The 15,293-nt window shown below is 43.4% G+C and overlaps 1 protein-coding gene across 1 annotated transcript in view; it reads left to right on the top strand.

Annotated features, from left to right (window-relative positions):
• The window catches only part of TMEM30B (transmembrane protein 30B), a 186,702-nt gene that overhangs the window by 63,456 nt on the left and 107,953 nt on the right, over positions 1–15,293 (top strand). Inside the window, exon 3 of the mRNA XM_078681265.1 lies at positions 10,226–10,345. Coding sequence (XP_078537391.1) covers positions 10,226–10,345 — 120 coding nt within the window. The remainder of the gene's footprint in view (positions 1–10,225; positions 10,346–15,293) is intronic.

Genomic DNA, 15,293 nt, shown 5'->3' with positions numbered 1-15,293 from the left:
AAGCAGGGAACCTCGCAGCAAAGACCTTCGGACCACGTCGACATGCAGGGGTCGATGAGGTGGTTGGCCGTCCTCCGGAATTTCCACACGAAGCTCCTCACGATCTTCAGGCTGACTGGTACCACTGGAATCGCCCCAAACGTTGGGCGCCAACTGAGGTACTGGGTTTTTAAGAACTGGCACAGAACCGGTAACCCAGCGGTGCCAGGGAATCAACACCCAGAGATCTCGGGTTCTTCCTGATCCAGACCTACAGAAACTCGGAGTCTTCTAGGTGAAGTCAAAGATTAGTTTATTGGCTGCAACCAAGGTAACAAGTGTCCTAGAAGTACAATACGGGTATGTTCTCAGGAGACTGCACACTTTTACAAAGTCAGGCTTCTCTTCTTATACACAATTCTGGGCCTCGGGCAAAACATTCTTGGTTGTAAAGTAAATAGTTAACATATTCTGGTTCAAAGAAAAAGCAGAGTCATGATGACCTGTCCATATTTCACTTCGTGCTGCCTACAACAAATCATTTGGCAAGGCCCAACATTTCATCAGATATCACTGGACCCCTAATAAAAACGGGCCCCTCCCCACCATAAAGTAAGTGAAGCAAAAGAGTGGAGATAGATGTGAGCGAGATATGGCAGGTGTGCGCGCTGAAATGGTTTTATGGTTTGTTGAGCCTAGATGCTATCTTGCTTGGCCACTAGGAGGGAACTGACCTAACGAGTTCGGCCTGGGGCAATGGTTCCAACTTGTACTGAGGTCAGGGAAAAGTCGATTAAGGAGTATGTGTCCTTGTGGAATCAAATTCAACTGGATTAAGGCCTATGTAAAGGGCAACACATAAATGGGAATGAAGGGGTCAGAATGTAAGTGATGATTTCGAAGTGAAATCGTCACTCGAATAGGCTGAAAATACATGTACATGATGTACTCGTCATTCTCGGTCTTTTGATACCAAATTCGTCATGTTTCGACGAAGTTTTAATTCTCGAGTCCAGAACTATTATATGAATCCAGATTTTCAGAACCACAGTACATCCAACAACCCTGCTTGATTATTATTTGGGTCCTAAAGGGTCACCAAAGTGAGGGGAGCCCCATCTAGGTGACACTCCAATTTCACATACCACCTGTCTGTGTCTACCCTCTGAGTATCGAAGGGGACCCCCAGGGTGATCCAAATAAGCACACCTCTCTCAAAAGCGTACATGGTGTACCATATACCTGTCCCCCATTTCACGTGAACCTTGTAGATTTCAGGTATGGTAAGATGAGTTTCTTGGAGCATGGCAATGAGTGAATGCCAGTATTTGAAGCATGCATAAATAGGATGTCGCTTGGCTGGGTGGGCCATGCCACACACATTCCATGTGAGAATAGGCATTGTAGGGTGTGAGAATCAAGTGTTGATTCAGACATGAACTTCAGTGATGCAGATAACTACAAGGGGTATGTACAGGTTCCCCACCCAACCCCTCATGGTTGGGCCCCCTCTCAACAGAGCCCTCCTCAGCATGAGCAGGCACCTATTTGGGCCGCATACAGAAACAACAGATCCCATGGCAGACCGACTCACAGCAACACTTGTTAACAGCTCCGTGCTGGGCATAGCACGGAGACGGCTCTACTGTACATGGTGGAGCACCTACGCTCCGTGCTAGACGCGGGTCAAATGGCGGCGCTGGTACTATTAGATCTGAGCGCCGCCTTTGACACCGTGTCCCACCCCATCCTCCTGCGTCGTCTAGAGGAAGTTGGTGTTGCTTGCCTTGCTCTCCAGTGGTTCCGGTCCTTTCTTGCCAATCGTTCCTTTAGTGTGGCCGTCCCGCCTTACCAGTCCAAACTCCATCCTTTGGATCTGGGGGTTCCACAAGGCTCCTCGCTGAGCCCCACGTTATTCAATCTATACGTGAGACCGCTGGCTGAGGTAGTCAGGCAGTGGGGTATGACCATGGTGTCTTACGCTGATGACACCCAGCTAGCGGTCACGATCAGCGGGGATGCGGACGTGGATGCCCCCAGATTTCAACAAGGACTTCGGGCCGTGGCCTGCTGGATGACGTCCAACTGTCTCCAGCTGAACGCTAGTAAGACCGAGGTGATGATTTTTGGCAAACAAACGGAACTCTGGGGAGACAGGTGGTGGCCAACGGATCTAGGCCTTACACCAACCCCGGTCTTTGAGCTCAAAAACCTTGGGGTTTGGCTGGATCCTACCCTTACCTTTGTCTGCCACACCAAACGCACGGCGGCCTGTTGTTTTGGCATCCTGCGTGGACTTCGTCCCGTGCTCAATTTCTTTGATGCCACTACTAGGCAACTGGTGATCCAAGCTACAGTGATCTCTAGGCTGGATTACGCCAGCTCCCTCTTAGTGGGTCTGAATCAAGCGGAAATTAGACGCCTCCAGCGTATTCCGAATGCGGCAGCGAGAGCGGTGGTGGGATTGCCTAGATTCTGCTCCACCACTAACACCCTGCGTGCGCTGCATTGGCTCCCGATGGCACAGAGGATTCAGTTTAAAGTCCTCTGTGTTGCCTACAAAATCCTTAAGGGATCCCCTGCCGCGATCTTGTCTAAACTCATGTCTCTCTATGTTCCCGTTCGGTCTTTAAGATCTTCCGACATTGAACTGGCGGTTGTTCCTCGTTTTAAGCTTTGCAGGGCTGGTGGACGCTCTTTTCAAGTCTGCGCTGCACTGCTCTGGAATACCCTTCACCCGGCGATTCGCGCCCTTGGGGACCTGTTCTCCTTCCGCCGTGCGGTTAAAACTTTTCTGTTCCCTTAGTGCTCTCTTTTTATCCTGTGCTGTTTAGTTGTGTTATGCTGCTACCTTGTCGGGCGCCAGGACGCTCCTTCGCTGGAGCATCTGTGCGCTTAATACATTTGCATAACATAACATAACAACTGCAACCAGCCAAGGTGGCTGTTATCCCCCTCCCCCTTTTCCCATCCCCACAGCAGTCACCCTATAGGGGCGTGCCCTTAATTACCCAACTCTGAAACAGAAGCAAAATAATAGCCCGAAAACAATTCTAGTATTCCGCATGGAAATATTGGTGAGGCGTGGCATAGTAGCGAGGGTCATGTTACAGCGCCTAGGCCCTTGCCGAAAAGAAATGTTAGTAGCTGACTTGTCTGAGTATATTGTCAACAATTTTTGCCAGGTAGCTAGAAAGACGAGATGACTGCTAGAGAAGAAGAGTCCTCTGAGGTCATCTGCTGATTGTGGGGCAACCCTAGCAACAATTGTGCTAGGAGTGGTGGAGGCATCGGGGTCATATGTGTCGGAGCCGGATTCCTCAGTCAGCCTCTCATGGAGGGCTGCATAGGGTTCTCGTGGTGAAGCATGGCCGCCTCCACCATGCAGGCCTGTTATGTGACCACCAGGTTCCTGCTAGGGCATGTCTGCAGCGCTCTGTGTCGTATCCTTCAGGTGTTTGGTGTTAACCAAGTCTCCTCCTCTCGTTCCATGTCAGTAAAACAGACGATACCTTTTGAATGAAGCCAGGTCCAAACCTCTTCAGGTGTAGAAAAGATGAGTCCCCATTGATGACCTTGAGTTTAGTTGGAAACTAGGAATCTACTATCTGTGTAGCTGTGACTGAGGGCAAATTGTAAATTTCGAGAATTATCATTCAAGAGTTTGTGGATTCCTGGAATTATTCAATGCTGGCATTCAAAATGAGGAACAGATCATCTAAGCCAAAACGTGACCTGACATGCTCTTCAAATTTGGGCTCACTAGACACCTACTCCTTACCCCAGCCCAAAAACAAATTGGTTTAGCTGGGGGTAAAGCAGGTGCCCACGGGTAAGTTAATTATACAATACACAGTCAAATAAGAAAATATGGTCAGACATATTCTAATCCTAGCATTTAGTCTGTTTTTATGTTCCTAATGAACAATTGGCCTAGCTCTGAAACTTTATTCTCCCACATGCCTTTTTCATGGTGGATGCTTTTATATAAAGAGTGAACGTTTAATAATACCATCACATACCCTGGACCCCAATGAATGTCATGCATTTTTGTCATGAAGCCTGCATTGTTCCTGATGTATGTTGAGAGGGTTTCTATCAGCCAGAACCAGAAATGGTCCATATATACAGAGGTTTTTTTTCTTTTAACAGACTACCTTCTGAAGATATAAATGGTCTTGCAGAAGGTTTGATAAGGTTTTTGTGGCCTTTTGGTAAGAGTGTTGGAATACATGCCTTATCCGTTTTTATGAATATATATTCAATCAAACCCATGTCTTTCCAGGATTACCGCACTTCAAGATATCTATTCATTAGGTTTAAGTTGCACTCTGAATCATTTAACTGTTCTTTCTCAACATAATGTACTGCTTTGCCAACCTTGTCTGAGAGTTATAAATCTATTCTATCACTCTCACTTGGTCTTCAGGGTATCTGATATTGGGACCATAATAGGTGTTTATTTTACTATGACTATGACTTTTCTGCATGTGAGATTTACTCATAATATCCATGGAGCTAAGTATCTCAATTACCAGTTCTTCACTTTAAATCTAAATAATTTCAAATGTGCTTGTATATTACGTTTTCCAATTCAATCATAGGCAGCACACAGTCCTTTTTATATCTCCCCCACTGTCCATGTGTTTACAGCAATAGAAGGAGAAACTATGTAAGGTTTCTTGGAAACCAAATTGTGGGCCTACAAGAGCTCCAGTTTATGGATCAATGCTGGTTTGAACAGAACTAAGCTGTTTGAACAGAGAAAATGATCAACCTAAAACCACCTCTTCCTCCTTTGTTAATGTTATCTTAAACAAATTAACCATGGTTACATTGTTTGTTACCTGGGATTTGCCATTTCTATCCATATTCTTCACTTTCTGTTGTGCCTGGACCCCTTTCTTGTTGGATTTTGTCTTTCGCTTTTCATTTCGCTCTTTTTGTCTACTGTTCTAGTTTGACCATTTTTTGTTGTTGTGTTGTATTCATTCTGGGATGCTGTTGCCCTCTGCAGAGCATCTGGAATTCATCTAAACAAGTACCCCTGGGCTGGGAGCGGGACTCAATCACTTTAGTCTGTATTGTCTGGGTTGAAGCCGATTTCTGAACTAGAGTCCAAGACCATCCTCACTTGCATGCTTTTGTTTCTCTTCTTTTCTCACCTTTTTGTTCCATTTCCCTCATCTGTCAACCCTTTTTTCAAAAGTTATTTGTCGAGTTTCATAGCTCTGATTGCCCTCAAACCTTCGTGTTGTTTGCATAGCTTGATATCGTCTTTGTATCCAAGTATTCTCTTACCTGTGGCGCCTCTGGAATTTTTTTTTTATTTATTCTTGATATATTAACTTTTTTTCAGTTCCTCTTACAATTCTTCAGTTTCTTTTACTGCATTGTTGTATTCCACACAAGAAAACTTGATCAGGACTTTTAGCACCCTTTCTGAATATTCCCCAGAGTAGAAGGCTCATTCTAACCGCATCTTGGGGTTTGGGGTCTCATGCAAGGGAATGGTGTAAACCCTGAGGGCTCTCGAAATAGATATTCTAGTAGGTTGGTCACCTTCCACAATTTAATCGTGGTTTTTTCTTTTATGCCTCGTTTTCTGTATTGCTTTAGTTTGGGGATCTGATCAGAGTGGTGTGCGGTACCTGCCAGAGTAGTTGGTTCACTAAAGAGTGTTGCTGCTTCATCCGAACGTTTGCTGCCTTTGTCCACTGCCATGCTTCCAATGTATAATTTATCAGCCACCAGCCCAATATTAGCACCCGGTTACCCTTTCCCTCTGCTTAATGGTGCCCAAAATTCTTGTAAGGGTGTGGGAATAAGTTTGGTGTCAAGGGCTTATCCCCAGAAATAGCTCAGATGGCTGTGGTATTGTGTTTTATGGGAAACCTCCTGACCATCCCTATGGTTTGGTTCAGAGGATGCTCAACCACCTTGAAGTATCTTCATACTACCGGTTTGTTGGTCTAGACATGCAACAGCAGACGCAGGCTAAGATTGCACTTTTGAGTAATTTGGGGTTTATAGGGATGTGGTAAGCTCTTGTGGAAAGGATGCCTGGAAATGTGATTAATTTTGAGAGGAAGGCACAATTTATACCTTGCCGCAAAAAATCAGTAACCTATTTTAACCTATGTTACAAACTCCTCTCCCAGCAGCCTGATTAAGAAACTGAAAAAAGCTGGTAAAATATTTGCCATTGTCCCTCTCTTTAGAATGACAGGCAACCACAATATCTTTTTCACTGATAATTATTCAATGTAACATATTTGCTTAATTACTTCAAAATGGCCTAACCTTGGACGTGGTCAGCATAAAGAGGGATTCTGTGGCAAGAGGGAGATATTGGAGTATGATGCCTTCACGTTCTATTTTATTTTTAAAAAGTCAAAGTGTTAAATGCTGCATTTGTGCTTGTAATGGTTAATGTTCGCACCCAGATAATCCTAGACCGTATAAAACGAAGAACTGGCAGACATATCACATTTGAAAATTAAAACACAGGATCTATAAAAAGGAGTTGTCTCCCATTATTACACTCAAGTGCCCATGAATTGTGTTCCAATACAGTGCCTGGGCTGAGGGGATGGTGACTGTCTTGCCAAAGTTTCTTATTCTCTGGGAAGGAGTCTCTACTTTGCTCAGAGGGTTGCAGAAACTCCTGAAAACTTTGTCGTGATTTAAATTGGTCTAGCTGGAGCACCAGTAGAACAGAAATGGGGCACATGAATGGTGAGAAACAGTCTTGTTGGTTGCTTCCTGTAGGGCCTTAATCCGTTGGATGGGAGCAACTTGAAGAGCGTGGACAGTGTGGCAGTTACCTATGTATCTGTGTAGTACATGGGTTAGGAACTACTCACAACCACACACATTTGGTGGTGTTCATGGGATACCCAGACTGAATCCAGAAAATACTGGTAAATTGGTCTCCAGCCACGATTAAAGCTTTGCGCCCTGAACGGTGCTCACAGCATGAATGTGTACAGTTCAGCACTGTGGATCTCCCCACGAGGGCCAATGGCCATTGTTCTAACTGTGGGTTCATGCTGACTTTTCTGCATGCCCATGCGAAGACTCTAATAGGAAGGGAGCTGAGTCTCCCTCTAGTAGTACAATGCAAATACCTTCGTTCCCCGCACTAACTCTCAACCTAACAATATCATTGTTTCAAGCCCGACTGTAGATGGGACAGCCCAACTTTGTTGCACTCTTATTAACGCACGTTCTCTCTCCACAATCCAAAAACGAAATAGCCTACCTGACAGAAAGCAAGCAGCTGGACCTTCTATTTATCACAGAAACATGAGCCGATCTTACTTCTGGCCCAGATTTTTGCATACCTATCCCTGCTGGCTTCTCCATTTACATGCATTACAGACCTAAGAGAAGAGGCGGTGGGCTTGTGCTGATCTATTGCGACATCTTGATCACCATAGGAGAGGTGGCCCCTTCTTCAGTATGTGAAGTCTTTGCTTCTTTGAAAGTGTTATATAAAAAGTAATCATTTAAAAGCATGCTGCTCTAATGTCCTCCTAGACCTAGGGGCAGGTTTCTGGGAGAATATAGGGTTCCTCCTAGAGGCTATTGCTTGTGAAAAGAACTTCACCTTACTAGGTGATTTTGATTTCCACCTAGTTCTCATTTCCATCACGGACACAGCAACTCTCCTACACACTTTAGGAACTTTAGGGCTCATACAAAAAATGTATATAGCCACCCACTCAGCTGGACACACCTTAGACGGCCTGTTCACTAATAATGAGCTGATTACTACCAAGTAGGTTCTACCTTTAGCCTGGTCTGACCATCACGCTATTATATATATGAGAACACTATTAGAACAGCCCACCAATATCAGGCCATGTCTACCCTAGCAGTCTCAGTCCTGGGAAAATATAAATAGCTCTATGCTCACCCAACAGTTAATTAATACCCACTCAGAGTTTTCTCCTGACACAGAGCAGGCCCCTCCAAGCTACACAGATTGGCTCTAAGCCACCTTCTCTATATTCGTTCCAATCACTAAAGTCTCCGAAAAACAGGAAACCCCACTCTGATCCATGGTCTTCCAAAGCTCTTGGGCATGAAAAAGAACAATGCAGGAGACGAGAAAGATGTTGGCGGTCTCATTACGATCTTTAAGAGAAAACCAGATATGCAGGCTCTGGCTAAATGTAAACATCTCCTAGTTATGGGAACATGTATTTACTTTATGCAACCAATAGAAACCCCTAAGGATTCCACCAAAAAGTTGTTTCACAAGGTATCTAAAATTGCGTCCCCACCAGACAACCGTTCTTGCATCTATGCACAAACCTTATGTGACTCGTTAGCACATTGCTTCCAGACCAAAGTAAATCAAATTTATTCCAAATGTGAGGCCTTCTCCTCTTCCAAGATTGCATCTGATCTATGCAAAGAGCCTCACATGGTCTGCACCTTCACGGAATTTACTTTGGTTACCTATGAACAGGTTGCCACTACGGTGAGCAAGTCTGTCTCGCCATCTGACCCGTGGCCGTCCCCCCCCCCCCCCCCCCCCCGCCCCCATGGTTCTGAAACGTTTCCCAGACTTGATGGGTGCAAAGCTGGTAGCCATCTTCATTACTATGTTTTTTTCAAGTGTTTTCTTGACTCAGTGGAAAAGGGCCTCCCTTCTTCTGCTTATAACGAAACCAAACCTAAACGCAGTTGATCCCATCAATTACCCGCCCATCTTGCGCCTCCCTCTGCCGCCAAACTCAATCAAAAAGTGAGGAATATCCAGCTCACACAATATATTAAAGATAACCAGTTGCTGGATGAGACTCAATTCGGTTTCAGGTCCAGACATAGCATTGAGGCAGCACTTATTAAAGCCACAGAATAGATGAAGGTCACGCTCGACGGAGGTGGAGCTGCGGCACTTAATCTTCTTGACCCATCTGCAGCATTTGATACTGTTGACCACAGGATGCTGATAAACCATTTCACCACTTTGGGCTTTAAAAAAAGGCCTAAATCACTGTTGACATCTTTTCTTACTGATAGATCACAATTACTAGTGCTGGGCACCTTTGAATTGGCTACTTCCTCTCTCCCCTGTGGGGTTCTGCAGGACTCCTCTATCAGTCCAACTTTGTTTAACATTTATGTAATAGAGCTGGCTCTTCTAGTCAAATCTTTTGCCCTTGCATTAACTTTCTATGCTAATGGCACACAAATTATCCTGTCCGTTTTTAATAACGGTACTGAGGTCTCCGCCACTTTCCATGATGGTATGCTGGCTATCAGCTCTTGGATGTCCAAACACTGCCTTAAACTTAATCAAACAGGATCACCTCAGTTTTACTTAACTATTGCCTGTCTAGTCATCTAGCTGGTGGCCGGAAGAACTGGGCTCTCCCCCCTATCCCAGCTGTAAAGGCATCAATCACATCTGGGTGTGGTAATAGATGAAAAGTTAAACTTCCAACCTCAAGTCAACTCTTCGATCTCCTCCTGTTTTTTACCTGCTCAGAATGATAAACACTTCTCTTTTTATCCCAGTGGAGGGGAGAAAGACTAACCACAGCACTAGTCCCTTCTAAACTGGACTACTGCACTGGTCGTTATGTTAATATGCAGGAAAAAACATTAATACGCTCCAGATGGGGCAGAATGCAGCTGCCAGGATTCTCACGGGGACCCCTAAATTCAAATTCGGTAGCCAAAGAAATTCAGCAGTTGCACTGTCTTGCAATAAGAAGCTACATCAAATGTAAGACTCTGTGCTTAGCCTACAAGGCATTGCACAATATTGGCCCTGGGTTTCTGAAACATTCTTTTCAGATATACACTCCTGTTAGACAGCTGCAATTACTAGGTGCAAATCTAATGACCACCCCTAGACTTTGAAAAACCAGTTGAGAAGGCAGTAGCTTTGTTGTCAGAACTACTAAGCTTTGGAACAACCTGCCATCCCACATCCGAGCTCTGCCCACCCTCATCTCCTTCAGAAAAGAGCTAAAAAGTTGGCTCTTTAACAACGAAGCAATGGAAATGTTTGAAAAAATGCAGGAGTGGAAGTTTGAGACTGAGTGCATCAGTTGTCAGTCTTGTTACTGTGTATCCAGGATATTGCACATGTGAAGGATACAGTGTGCATGAATATGGGTGACTGTAGTAATTTCCTTTTGAAATTCTAGCTAAGTGTTCAATATAGTTACTTTTGTTACCAAAAAACTGAATCGTTTTTGTATGACTTTTTTTTTTCTTGCAGTTTGATTACACAGGTACCTATGGAACAAAACTCCCGTGTTCTGAATGCATAACTAAAAATAACACCGTTGTTAACAACTGTAGGTGTCAAGTGGATATTTATCTTTCAGAAAATTTAAAGGTAAGCATTTTCTCATTGCAGGCAGATAAAAAAATATATATTTTTATTATGATATTTTTTAATTGTCAGTTGTTGCAGAACATGCCTTGTTTACGTCCAGCATAGGTATTCAAAACCAAGGATCACTTCTGACAGTGGTGTGCTTATTCGACAACTGTCTCAGTTAAGTTGTTTCAGTTATGTTGCATAGTGAAAAAACATCAAAGAAGAAAACACTTCTAAACTCTGCCCATTCGGATAACACTATCTATCTATCTATCCATCCCAAATCCGGAATTCATTAACGTATGCTCTCAGGAAGACAAAGGCAGAACACCAATATCTAAGTCCAAGTTTAATTTACACAACGTGTTTCGGCAACGGCCTAGTTCACGTGTAAATGTGCACAATACAAGCAGTCACTGAAAGTTTTTCCACGACCACAAAATAAACCTAGGACTGTGTCCGGAATCAACCAAAAACCTTGGCAGCCATATTAGAGTGGTAAAATACGTATGCAGTAATGGTTCTATCCTGCGATTTTAGCAGAAATATTGTACATCACAAAACAAGAGGCCCCCGTGAGAATACACTCCTAGTGCACGTGTGCACAATAAATACGAAATTCTAAGAATCACAAATGGTGTTGAGTGACCACCCTAGATTACAGCTATAGCACCAATACTAAATTGCATTACCGTACAATCCTAAATGCAGTGTGTTGTACACATGCGTAAATTGCAATGTAGAGTGCATGTGCCGATAGCTCTTGATAAAGTTAATAGACCTAATGCAAGGAGATAAATAATCACAAGAGTAAATGCACTCAAATGGTGGGCAAGTGCCCAACCAATCCAGGAAAGATTCCTTTCAGAGGGCTAAATAGAACTCTTAAGTGCATGTGTGCGTGCCTACCACAGTGTGAATCAAAAATGATGTACCCAAAATGTAAATGTCTGTGCATCAATAAAACCAGGGCACAACAAGGCAATAACGGGCAAGTGCCCTTACACACTGGGCGGCATCTGTCAAGGCAATAAAAAAAAGTGGCTCGTGCACCTACCAGTAAGCTGCTGGTGAGTAAATAATATAATAATACGGTGTGACAGATGTGCAAGCAGGTCAGAGGAAAAGGGTAGGATGCCTGTGCAAGTGAGTACATGTGAAAGGGCCACTTCATTTTCTCCTGTAGAGGAAACATAAAAAGAAAAAGGAAAATGGTTAAAACCATGTAACCTCTAATTACAATTGGTTCATGTACATCAAAAATAAATTGAACAAACAGTTTCTAAAGCACACCCATGATTGGTTGAAGGCAGAGATACATAGAGGACAAAAAAGGTTAAAACCTGTAGGTTAAAAACACAGCCGTATCTATACAAATACAAAAACAGCAACTGCAAGGACAAATCACTGAGGAATGCCTACGACCCTTCCCTCAAATGAATGGACAATTCCTCATCAATGTTTAATCCTCCCGGGCTTTTGGTTTGGAAATCTATAATGTATCTAGATTTCCGCTGCCTGAGAGTGAGTACCCTATCACCATCTCTGGGATTCTTGGGGATGTGTTCAAGGATCAAGTAACTCAAGTCAGAAACATTGGAAAAATGTTTTTCATGGAAATGACGAGCAACGGGGTATTTGGGGTCATTGTTAGTAATGGCTCTTAGATGTTCCAGGACCCTTTTCTTAGCCGTGCACGTGGGCTGCCAATATACCAAAGCTTGCATGTGCACTCGATGGCATAAATTACAAAGCTGGTACTGCCCGACAGAAATTGTGATTCTTTTGGATATACCCCTGTATTCCAGAGCTCCTCTGAACTTACTATGTCTACACGCCTTGCAATGGCCACACGGATAAAATCCTATGAGGCCATGGCTAGCGGTAATGGGATAGTTGGTAATGTCATTCTTGACCACAAGATCACGGATGTTTCTGTCCCATCTGTATGTTATAGTGGGTCTCTCAGCTATGCTTTCCCCAAGGACACAATCTGTTTTTAAAATATCCCAGTGTCTCCCAATTATGCGCTTGATTTTGTGTGACTCTGAGTTGTAAGTAAGAATCATCCGTCTGCATTCACTGTCTTCCTCCTCAGTAGCATCGGGGTTTTCACGTAGTGTTTGAGTTCTATCTACCCCTTCTGCCCGATCCTTGGTTTTATTGAGGATCCAGTTAGGATAGCCCCTGGTTCTAAACCTGCTGATGATGTTGTCTCGCTCCTCTGTGTACACCTCAGCGTTGTTGCAAATCCTTTTAGCCCTCAGCAGCTCGCCCTAGGGTATACTCCATTTGAGTGCTTCTGGGTGGCTGCTGAGGGCATGCAGGACACTGTTCCCCGCTGTAGCCTTCCAAAAGAGAGAAGTGCACACCTTGCCCTGTTTTATTTCCAGACAAACATCTAGATAATCTGTTTTCTTGGCATTGATGCTCCCTGTGAGAAGGATGTTATAACTATTGGTGTTCAGTTTACCAATGAAATCCTCAGACTCCCCCTTAGAGCCCCTCCAGATGATGAACAAGTCATCTATGTAGCAAAGCCATATGATGACTTTCTGGAGGTCCTCTTTGAGGGTGGTACTGTCAAAGATCTCTTGCTCCCAGTTGCCCATAAATACATTGGCAAAACTGGGAGAAAAACAAGAACCCATAGCAGTACCATTAACCTGTCTATAGAGGGCGCCATTAAAAGCAAATATGTTGTTCTTCAGGCAACATTCTCTATGATCAAATATGTTGTTCTTCAGGCAACATTCTCTATGATCATCCGGCTATATTCATGATACCTGAGAGGCCTGTGCTTCAGAAAATGTTCACATGCTTCCAGACCTTGGTGATGGTCTATTATTGTGTACAGAGAGTGCACGTCTAGGACAATACAGAGATAGTCAGGATTCCATACGAGATTCTCAATTCTACAGAGAAAATCCTTCGTATCCCTTAAGTAGCTAGGCAATTCTATCACAAAATCTCTCAAAAAGTGATCAACATATTTAGAAATATGTTCACTAACGCTCCCATTTGATGATACAATGGGGCGTCCCGGTGGTCTAGTGCTATCCCTATACAATTTGGGTAGAAGGTAAAGTATGCAGAGTTTGGGATGATCTTTTTTTCAGATAACAAACACTCTAGGAGACCCTTGTACCTCAAGGTAACCAGTTTGTCCCAAATGTCAATGATGCTCTGATTATAAATGTCATAAGTTACATGTATGTAAAATTTGGTATCAAGTTGACGTAAGGCATCATTGATGTAATCATCACTGTTAAGGATAACAACATTACCCCCCCTTATCCGCAGGGCGGATAACAATGTTGGTATCATCAGTTAATGTCTTAAGTGCCTGTCTGGGTAAACAAGAGATTATTGTGAATACCTCTAAGTTGTTTTTTGCTTTTGAGCCTGAGGTCCATGAGTGCCTTAATGGCGCAATCCTGGAACGTCTCGATGTTGTCATGTCCGTGCCACAGGCCCCTGTTCTAGTTCTATGTTCTCAAGAACCTGTGTAGTGTTGATCCGTTCATCCCTAACCTCACCGTTCTCTTCCAATTCTGCCATGGTGATAAGGATGTCTATATCACTAATCATGAGATATATATTTACACAGCAAAATGTGGTTTGTGTGTTCTATGTGAACTCTTACATTTATTTTTGCGGAAAGAACATGGATTTGACCCACGCTGTATTCACATGGAGGCAAGTCCGGTAAGAGCGGTGGGGCCGGCTGGGGGGGATTTTGAGAGAAGACAACAAGGGGAAATTAATTATTTAATTTTCTCTTGTGGTCCTCTCTCACTGCTGGACAAGTTCAAAGAAGCCATCTCCAGTATAGTCCTGTCCATTGTCCTCTTTTTCACCCCTAGACCCAAATGTGTACCTCAACACAACACCTCGCTGCTTCTTGTAGGCAGTTAAAATGTTCTTTATTGCCTAATAATATCCAGGACAAAATGATTTCTACTCAACAAATTTGACATATCCCCTAGCAGAATCCGGTTTCCAATTGCTAATATTCTTCCTTTTATGACTGGATGTTATGATGAACGCTCAAAATATTTAAAATACTTCTTGGTTGAATGATAAGTTTGAGTCTGTGAAATAGCATATGAAAACAGGAGTGGCTGGCACAGATCGGGGGTGGCTGGGCAGGGTGGTGTAAAAAAAGAAAAAAAAAACTCACCTTATCGTCGCATCTCTCCTCCGTTTCTCCTCTGCATGGGCCTCAACAGGAACCAACCAGGCTCCCCTCAGCAAATCAGAACGCTGCAATGCAGCGTTGAGTTCTGATTCGTCCGAGTGTTTGAATAAAAATGTTTTAGCTGTGTTTATACATTGTACGTCTTAAGTTAGCATCTGCAGCACCATTTTATGTTCAGCCACCATTTTGAGCCATGATCGAAACTAACTTCTGTCTCTCTGCCCTAGCTGAAAGCAGCTGCGATAGTCTTTGTTTCTCCAATGTTGAGCTTTGCTGTACTAATGAATACACGGTTATTAGAGCATACCTTTCCCATTAGCTAGGCCTGCTCCCACCCTTAGAGCGGCGGGCATAGGCAGTGACCTTGGCATCGAGATAGCATGTATAGAGTTCAAGGTTGTCTCTAGCACACCTTATTTTATTCGATATGAACTAAAGTTTAATGTATGTATTTTTAAAAAATCTTCACCTTTGGCGTGCTTCTGGGTATCCTAGGGCTACCTATCCCTACGTAAACTATAATCTAAATTGGGGAGGTTCAAGATGGTCTATCTTGACCAAACCCTCAGCACAACAAATGAATTGTATTCTGTCTTTTCACTTATTATCCCTTTTAGAATTATATACTCAACATAAAGCTCATGGTTACTTCTTCAATCAAAATTTGTATTCAAAACAGTACAGTAACGCACATTAACATATTTTACTCATATGTGTTAAACATACATTTCTTAGAAGTAATCACTATGTACAATGTAAATG

This window comes from Lissotriton helveticus, chromosome 3_1 (genome assembly GCF_964261635.1).
Source record: "Lissotriton helveticus chromosome 3_1, aLisHel1.1, whole genome shotgun sequence".
NCBI lineage: Eukaryota > Metazoa > Chordata > Amphibia > Caudata > Salamandridae > Lissotriton > Lissotriton helveticus.
Note: the sequence above shows the minus strand (reverse complement) of the source record. Positions and strands in the feature narration are given on the sequence as shown.